Raw genomic sequence first — 10,048 nt, forward strand, 5'->3', positions numbered from 1 at the left:
AACATCTCCTCAAGCTCATGCATAAGGTCATTCACAACCAACATTATGTCGGTTGGATACCTAGTAAATATATTGCTACCAGTAGTATATCTCTGAATAAAAATATCTCTAAATGAACGTATGAAAACCATGGGTGGCCGTTTCCTGGGACTGGGGCCTTGAAACTGCACAAACAATGCACTCATGGGGTAAACAGTATTTTTGAGGGTGCTGAGAGCCTCCGTTTGCCAAATCACATAGTCCCTTCACCCTCCCCGCTGCTGTTGTCAGTTCACCCATGGTCACGATATATCTCATTTGTCACCAGTCCCAATCAGTACACCAGACTTAATTTATGCCCTGAGTGATAACCCTATGGCCTGCCCCTTCTAACTCTCAGCAGGGACCTGGTCACTTTGTCTTAAACAGACCGGTTGCCTTTGGTTTACCTCGCACAGGAACTTGATTTTCAGAATGAATACATCCTCTGGAATAGCGGCAAGTGGCTGTGCTGCCCTTTGGTCTGTGATGCTGGTGTTCAGTTCCTTCGTGGCACTGATATACCTTCCATCTTCGATCTCAATGAGGTCCTTGTCCCCTTTTCCAACCCACCATGAATAGAGAGGACCTCGGTGGCACCACCGAACCAAGCTCTGCTTTGGCGTCGTCAAACGCCTCAATTCACTCGTCATCTGCTGGGAGCCTCACTGGATGGGGATCAGGCTCGCAAGGTCGAATAGCCAGTCCTCAATCCTCTCATTGGCTGGGATTCTCACTGGATAATTGATCGCTGTGTGCCAGAAGCGCCAATGGAGGCATCTTTCAACGTCTTTGAGGATAGATTTGTTGAGTAAGGGAGCCTTCTGCCATTACAGGGGGTAAGCCGGAAGAATTTGGGGGAGTATCACGTTTTAGAAAACTGTCAAAGGGGGAGGATCATTTTTTATCTTAGGGGATGGGTCTTTTTAACATAAGCTGATTTTACAGCCAAACCTTCAATTTTCCATATGATACTTGCTCAAAAGGAAATCACAGACTAAATGCATTTATTCTTTTAAATGCATATAACGTGCTCATGGGCTAAACACTATTTTTAAGGGGCCGAATCACGTGGTCCATTCGCCCTCCCTGCTTCTGTTGTTATTTTATCCAAGGTCACGATATATGTCAATGATCACCAGTGCAACGTGTACATTTTCTCTGAAAGGTGTCAAGGTTATCGTCACATTGTCTGCTGTTTACAGGTATCGATATCGACCAAGGGTTTATTTGAATTCATTTATGACCTCGCACAAAAGTTCACTCAAAGTTCACCTGCGTACATGTTATAGTACACTTTATCAATCCCAATCAATATACAAGGCTTTATGACCCGAGTGATAACCACGATGGCCTGCCCCTTCTTCCTCTCAGCACGGAGCAGGTCAAATTTGTCTTCAACAGACCTGTTGCTGTGTTTGCTGTGTTTACCTCGCACAAGAACTTGATTTCCAGAATGAATTCACCCTATGGAATTACAGCAAGTAGCTGTGCTACCCTTTGGTCTGTCATGGTAGCGTTCAGTAATTCCTATGTGGCATTGAAATACCTTTCATCTTCAAACTCAATGTGGCCCTGTTCCCCTATTTTCCACCCATCAGGTAGAGAGGACAGTTGTGGCACCATCGACCTTCTCAAGGTCGGCTTTGGCTTCGTCAAAGGTCACAACCCACTCGTCATCTGATGGGAGCCTCCCTGGATGGGGATTCAGGCTATAATAGCCGGTCCTCAACTCTATGATTTGCTGAGAGTCCACCCGCTTGGGCATCTAGGTAACCAGGTCAAATGGTTGCTTCTCAACCCTCTCATTGGCCTGGATCCTTACTGGTGATGGATTTGCTCTGCCAGAAGCGGCCAAGGGAGGCGTCTTTCAATGTCTTTGAGGATGGATTTGTTGAGAAGGGAGCCTTCAGTCATTACAGTAGGTAAGCCGGGAGAATTTGGGAAGTATCACGTTTTAGAAAACTGTCCAAGGGGGAGGATCATTTTTAATAAACCTATCTCAGGGTAAGGGTCTTTTTAACATAAGCTGATTTTACAGCCAAACCTTGAATTTTCCATATGATACTTGCTCAAAAGGAAATCACAGACTAAATGCATTGATTCTTTTAAATGCATACGCATCAAATCGCAGAAACAACGTGCTCATGGGCTAAACACTATTTTTAGGGGCCGAATCACGTGGTCCATTCGCCCTCCCTGCTTCTGTTGTTATTTTATCCAAGGTCACGATATATGTCAATGATCACCAGTGCAACGTGTACATTTTCTCTGAAAGGTGTCAAGGTTATCGTCACATTGTCTGCTGTTTACAGGTATCGATATCGACCAAGGGTTTATTTAAATTCATTTATGACCTCGCACAAATGTTCACTCAAAGTTCACCCGCCTGTATGTTATAGTACACTTTATCAATCCCAATCAATATACAAGGCTTTATGACCCGAGTGATAACCACGATGGCCTGCCACTTCTTCCTCTCAGCACGGAGCAGGTCAACTTTGTCTTCAACAGACCAGTTGCTGTGTTTACCTCGCACAAGAATATGAATTTCAGAATGATTTCACCCTACGGAATTGCAGCAAGTAGCTGTGCTACCCTTTGGTCTGTCATGGTAGTGTTCAGTTCCTATATGGCTTTGAAATACCTTCCAACTCAATCTCAATGTGGCCCTGTTCCCCTTTTCCATTTACCAGGTAGAGAGGACAGTTGTGGTACCATCGACCTCAGGGACGGCTTTGTCTTCGTCAAAGGCCACAGCCCACTCGTCATATGATTGGAGCCTCACTGGATGGGGGATCAGGCTATAATAGCCGGTCCTCAACTCTCTCATTTGCTGCGAGCCCCATCAGGTGGGGCATCTAGGTAACCAGGCCAAATGGTTGCTCCTCAACCCTCTCATTGGCCTGGATCCTCAGTGGTGATGGATCTGTTATGGCAGAAGCGGCCAAGGGAGGCGTCTTTCAATGTCTTCTGGGAAAGGTTTGTCGAGTAAGTGCCCAAGTATACTCTCCAAAAATCTCCTCGAGCTCATTTATAAGGTCATCCACGACCGATCAACAAGATGTTTATTATATACCTAGTGAATATATAGCTACCTGTGGAATATCTCCTAATAAAAATATCTCTAAATGAACATTTGAAAACTAAGGGTGTGGTTGTTTCACGGCACAGGGGCCTTCAAGCACAGAAACAACGCGCTTATAGGGTAAACGCCCTTTTTGAGGGGACTGGGAACCTCCGTTTGCCAAATCACGTAGTCTATTCACCCTCCCTTCTGCTTTTGTCAGTCAATCAAAGGTCACGATAAATCTCAATGGCCACCAGTGTAATGCGTAAATTTTCTCTGAAAAAAGTAAAGATTATCTTCACATTGTCTGCTGTTTACACATATGGACATTAGCCAAAGGTTTATTTGAATTCATTTATGACCGCTCACAGAAGTTCATTCAAGGTCACCCGCGTGTATGTGATAGTAAAATCAGACCTCCCTGCTGCTGTTGTCAGTTCATCAAAGGTCACGATATATCTCATCTCAATGGTCACCAGTGCAACGCCTAAATTATCTCTGAAAGGTGTAAAGGTTATCTTCACATTGTTCGTTGTTTACAAGCATCGACATCATCCAAAGGTTTATTTGAATTCATTATGACCGCGCACCGAAGTTAACTCAAAGCTCATCTGTGTGTATCTTATGGCATGGGTCTGACACTTTTAACATTTCAGAATGATCAAGTCATCCTTGATGACATAGTCCCTATTTGTTAATTGGCAATTCGATTACAAGTCTTCGAAGAGAGAGGATAGAGTACTGTTCATTAATTGGTCTGTGATTAAAAATACTGCAATACAGATTAGGCTTAATGGCCAAGAATGAGCTCCATAATGGTGAAAACGTAAAAGCACTATGGGCTGCCACCCTAATTAGAAAACTTATTCAAGTAGGAAATTAATCGACAGGATGTTGCCAAACATTTTTCATTCTATTATAACACTGACACATTTATCACCTGTTCCACATTTCATACAATTTGATGCAGTGCTTCCGGGCGTACACCCTAAAAACAAAACTTCATTGTGTACGCAAATAAGCAAATTAATTTAAATGACAATGCTAAGTATCACTGAATCGTATTACAGTACTGTGAGATCAACAACTCTACCATGTTTCATCAAATTTTATTTAGTATTTCTGGACATATCACTCAAAACAGAAAAGTTCATTAATTGTGAAATTTATTAATATGGCACGGATAAATGTCATTTTAACTGTTAAAGCAATGAGAGCACAAAAATTCATGTACCATGATACTATTACATTACATATCATTGCATGTCATTACACTACTAGAAGATTTACATCCTTACCACGTTTCATCAAAGTTGATGCAACATTTCTAGACATATCATACTAATTATGAAACTTCATCAAATATGCAAATTAGCAATTAATTGACATGATACTTCTTGATGTCTTTACTCAGTATTACAGTACTCAGAGATCAACATCTGTACCATGTTTCATTAAATTTGATGCAGCATATCTGGACATATCACTCTGATCAAGAAAGTTCATTTAATATGCAAATTAAAAATTTATTAACATGACACAGATAAATGTCTTTATTCACTGTTAAAGCAATGTGAGCTCAACATCTGTACCAAGTTTCACGAAATTTGTTGAACTATTTCTTGACATATCAGCCTAATTACGAAAATTCATTAAAAATGCAAATAAGCAATTAATTAATTGACAAGAAACTGCTACAGATCTTTGCAAGCCATTACGCTACTGGAAGAAGATCTATACTATTTTTCATCAAATTTGATGCAGCATTACTGGACATCTCACACTAATTATAAAAGTTCATTCAATATGCAAATTAGCAATTTGCGGACACAATACTGCTAATGTGTTCACATAGTATTACAATACTGACTGATCAGCATCCGCACCACGTTCCATACGATTTAAAGCAGTATTTCTGGAGATAGACCACTAATTAGAAAGTCATGAAATATGCAAATTAGCAATTAATTAACTTTATACTATTGTAAGACTGTGTGCTGAAACTTTGTACGATGTTTCGTTTTAATTCGTTGCAGATATCACCCTAATTACAAAAATCATCAAATATGCAAATTAGCAATTAATTGACACAACACTGACATATGTCATTGTGTGATATTAGAACTCTATGTGACCAACATCTGTACGACGTTTCATAAAAATTGGTGCAGTCATACCAGAAACAGCTGCATGTCTAATCCCGAATTATGCAAATTAGCACTATCATGCATGCCACACCAAAATAAATGGACTTGCATATATATGCCCTGGTGTACATCATCCTTGTAATAAGTCTGAAAAGAATTGGCTTGAGCATATCCGAGATATCTGCATTTATGAGCCCATATGCAAGGACACAGCATTATACTTCATTATCTCTTAATTGGCTATCCTTGAGCCCCTGTGGGTGAATCCTGGAGACCCTGTGGATGGATATCAAATACAGGAACAAAACGGCAGTCTCATGGCCATTTTTGATCACATCATTACAAAAATCGGTGTGCATATATATGACGTAGGGAGTAATATATGTACCAACTTTCAATGAAATCGCTCCCAGCATCGCTGTGAAATTAACGGACACACAATCGTTTAATAAAGGAAACATAATGGCCGCCACACGGCCATTTTGGATGGAATCAAAACAAAAATCACTGTGCATACGTATAATATATGGAGAAATTTATGTACCAAGTTTGAATTGAATCGCTTCCAGCGTCACTGAGAAATTTACGTGAACGGACGCACCGATATCAAATACACAAAACAAAATGGCCGTCAAGCGGCCATATTGGATGTGATCACAAAAGAAATCGGCGTAGGTAATATCCTTGTACCTAGTTTGAATGAAATTGCTCCAGGCGTCGCTAAGATATCTGCGTCAATGGACTGACATATGCACGGACGCAAGCACGCACACAAGCACGGACATGACCAAACCTTTAAGTCCCCCCCCCCTCCCCCGGACGGTGTCCATGGGGATTAATAAGGATCACGTTTAAAGAAGGTATGATAAAAATAACTTTGAGATTGGCAAAAATATATTTCTTAGTGTGTACAAACAAACGATCCCTTCCAAAATATAACGACGACATTCATTTTGTTGTTCACTTCAATATACGAAAATTGGATTCTTACCTTTCCTCGGTTCCAATTGGAGCGTCGATCTTTCATAGCAAGGCAAGCCTCCTTCTGTGGAACAGTCTGCAAATTAGCAAGCCAAATAAGATTCACTGTATATAGATGAAATTGTGCCATGCATCTAGAGTTAGATGTGAATTACTTAGAGGTATTCTTGAATATTGGAGAGGTACAGATGCAAGTAAAAATGACTGCTTTTACGGGTAGAATGAGCGAAACAATTAAATTATCAATGGTGCAATATTCATTAACTGCCTTCAAAACTACGGTTCTTTTTTAGTTAAATACCCCGGAGCAATTTTATTTGCCTAAGTCACGGCAATCCGAAGACATATCTAACCTTGTATAACCAGTCGACTTCTGAGTTAAGAAGATGTGAATTCTTGGCTGGTATGTGGATTTCAGGCTTGGTATCATCAGGACCAGCCTCCAACAGTAGAACACTGATGTCCTTTTCTTCTGACATTCGGTTCGCGAGAACACAACCTGCACTGCCAGCACCAATAATAACATAATCATACGCGCCGCTTTCCTTGCTAGCCATATTGAATAAATCGGATGATTTGTTGAGAGTATGTAGGGCTCTCGCATTCAGGCCAGGCACTGAATTTTGATTACCTAAACACCCTGATTTCTGCCAATGGAAGATTAATTAAAATCGTAAAACAGACTGCCTCGTTTTCACTTTCGACCAATAAGGCGGCTTACACAAAGCTTAAAAATCTGCATGTTGGCATTAGGGAGAACCGAAATTGGGGGAGGGCGGAGGAAGTGTGGATTGCTGCTATTGCCGCAGCTATTGTTTTTCCTGCATCAATTGTCTTTGACGTCCTGGAGCAATGCAATGCAATTTCCAGTTTCTATTCTATTCTGAACTGAAGATGAGACGATAAATTTGCATTTTGTCGTCAAAAGACCACTACCATGGACCTAGCTAAGGACACTGTCCTTCTGTTCTTTGGACACGAACACTTCCACTCAGTACCATACATATGAGCATTGTCTCGTTTGTTTTTTCTGTATTTTCATTCTTAGGAAAAACTTGTTTATTTTTTCCTTTATTCACTGAATATTAATAATATTGTCACGAGTGTCCTCAAGTGCCACGCCCTTGCCACGAATCAGATGTTTAGTGTAAGGTGGTATCCCCGTGACATCAAGCGTTTCTCGAATGGTCAAGGCTGGAAAATCTCTTATAAAAACTTGCTATTGTTGTATTTTACACTATTAAATTCAGTTGCAATCCTTGACAATTAAAGATGCTACATACAATTGGACAATCCTTAGAACGTAGAGTGATATATTGTTTTTATATAATCACCAACTTCGCCAACAAGCTCTGCTTTTTCAGAAGAGTTTAATACTGTTTTGACAGGCTTTAGTTTATTTTTGGACTCCTTTTACATTCTTCCGGTACTTCTGTGATAAAGTCACAAGTCTGAAGCATTCATTACAATATGTAGATTCGAAAACGATAAAAGTTGTATACTTTTTAGACGAAGAGTAGAATAGAGCCGGTGGTGACACCAATACAGATCTAAAGTGGTGCATATAACAGAAAACTTGGTGTCAGCTTCAGTTACCGAAAGCGTAACGATCACCGACTGGCGATACCCCTCGACTTATTAGACGTGAAGTAGAAGCGTGACAAGGATTGAGTTGTGAAAATATATCGTGTTCAAAAATTTTTATCCTGAAAGAATGGGATTTGTTTGGTTTGTTGTTACTTTATTGTCATTCTCAGTATTTTTCTTCGAATATTTACTAAATAATCAGATATCCTTTTTTAAAGTAGAGTCATGAATCATGTCATGTGTTTTAAATTATCACTATACTGAGCAAGTCTAATGAAAACATCTTGATTTAAGTGTTGTTCATGACAATGTTTATTGCAACATAAACCATGAAATGTGTTTGCCTGGACGTAGCATACAACAAATTAAAGCCTTTGTAGAATGACTTTTGAACTAATTTTTGTTGATGATTTATATCAATTATGCTATCAAAAAGACATTGGACTTCCTTATGTATTCTGAACATGTCAGCGCCGTCGAATGAGTCGCACATCTAGAGAACAAGGGAATGATAGAGTCAGATTTCCCAAATTTTATGACATATTTTTTCCTTTCGTCTGCTATGATCATTTCTTTTTTCAAGACAATTTCGGATTAATTTTTTCTTCTTCTTCATCTACCGACAATAGTATTCAAAATCCTCGAGCCCTCCGAAATAAAATGGTTCTCCCCTTAATGGAGGTGTACACTTTCAATTTTGAGTGACAGGCTTCATTTTCAAAAATATATAATTTGAACGCATGTTATATTACGCCCTATGACGCTCGTTTAGACTGTAATACATCATTTTGAAATCCTGCATACTGACGGCGTGGCTGTTTCTCAATCGTACGATATCGATGTCATGATTAACAATGTTCATGCTTGAGAAACGGTACAGAGGTTAGGGGTTTTTAGCAGAGGCTTAAGTAAGGTTTGCAGCTCGGCTTTCCGTATATGCTGTATCAGCTATGACTCCCATACATGTAGCTACATACAATACGCTTAGGACCTCAGTGGGGTAATTCTGATTGAGGTAACACGGAAACTTGGCGGATCAAAGCACAGTCACTCCTGACTTTACACTTAATGTTACGCAGATGAATTAGGAAACAATCAAGGCTCGGTATCAGAGTAGATTTTGACAATGAATAATTGTGTATTTTAGAGGTCCAACCGTTTTAGTAGCGCCCTGAAATTACAGTACGTGCACAGTACGGTATGCATAATGGCGACTTTGAGGTCAATTTGACAATAAAATAATTGTGTACCATGCACGTAAAACAGACTACACTAGTCCAAATATCATCTGAAAGCAAATAATTGGTAATTTGTCAATTTTTAGAAATATAGTCTGTTCTTTTTTGTTCTTTTTTATTATTTCAAACTTAAGCATTTTTATATTTTTGCATCAATAAAATCAAAGTTATTCTCATCATATTAGGCTTACAGGCTCCATCTTATAATTCTACATTTCTTTTTCTAATTTTTTATCTAAATCATCACTGTAATCGTCTGTATCATTTTCATGTTCATCTGTTGCACTTTCTTGTAATTTTTACTGCGAGTATAAATAAACGATTTTCAATAGCGTATTGACATCCTGGACTTTTGTACCCCGGCGTTATCTGATCAAAGGCAACAGTCTGTAATTAAAAGCGCATTTGAATCTGCTGAACCAGAATTTGCGTTTCAAAGAGATTCATTCGAAATAATTGTTAAACATATTCGACTTACTTTGAAAGTGAGTGGTAGTAATATAATGAATAAGAGCTTGTAAAGATGTACAGCTATTTTAATTAAATTTTCATAACTTCTGTCCAATTTAGAGGAATGACGCCTTAAACCCACTGTAATTATTTTAATCGTAACATTGTTCGTTGTCAATGAAACATACTTTTGTTGTCTCTGGATGGGCTGATGATTGCTGCCCCTCAGTAGACCGTATAGGTTTGATTTCAAGTCCCTGCTCGTGTGTAAGCACCTCCACTGATTTCAGAGGATTTTTGAAATTGCTGTACATCTGTATATAAGCGTCTACCATAATTTGACTCAAACTTGGAAAGATTTGGTGAGTATAATCGAACGTTACAGTTGCTAAAACATCTTTTTAGACCAAATAACTTAAATAGATGCTAAAACAATAGGGCATTGAAGTTCCCGTGAAAGCATCGTAAGGAAAATGGCACGTTTGAGAACCTGTACGATTCTTCGAACATCCGTCCCCAATTACCTAAATAGAATAGTCCCTTCCTAAGTAAAATCC

General features: G+C 39.3%; 1 protein-coding gene across 2 annotated transcripts in view; it reads right to left on the reverse strand.

Moving 5' to 3' along the window:
* LOC139120431 (alcohol dehydrogenase [acceptor]-like) overlaps positions 1-6,872 on the reverse strand; it is a 31,393-nt gene extending 24,521 nt beyond the window's left edge. Inside the window, exons 1-2 of one of the 2 annotated variants that reach the window (XM_070684835.1) lie at positions 6,570-6,872; positions 6,227-6,292 (exon numbers count right to left, since the gene is read on the reverse strand). In XM_070684835.1, coding sequence (XP_070540936.1) covers positions 6,227-6,292; positions 6,570-6,773 — 270 coding nt within the window. In that variant the 5' untranslated portion in view covers positions 6,774-6,872. Of the gene's footprint in view, positions 1-428; positions 755-6,226; positions 6,293-6,569 lie in introns of those variants that run through there. The other variant, XM_070684834.1, reaches the window with a different exon arrangement.
* Between the last annotated feature and the right edge of the window lie 3,176 nt (positions 6,873-10,048).

Source organism: Ptychodera flava, chromosome 20 (genome assembly GCF_041260155.1).
Source record: "Ptychodera flava strain L36383 chromosome 20, AS_Pfla_20210202, whole genome shotgun sequence".
Taxonomy (NCBI): Eukaryota; Metazoa; Hemichordata; class Enteropneusta; family Ptychoderidae; genus Ptychodera; species Ptychodera flava.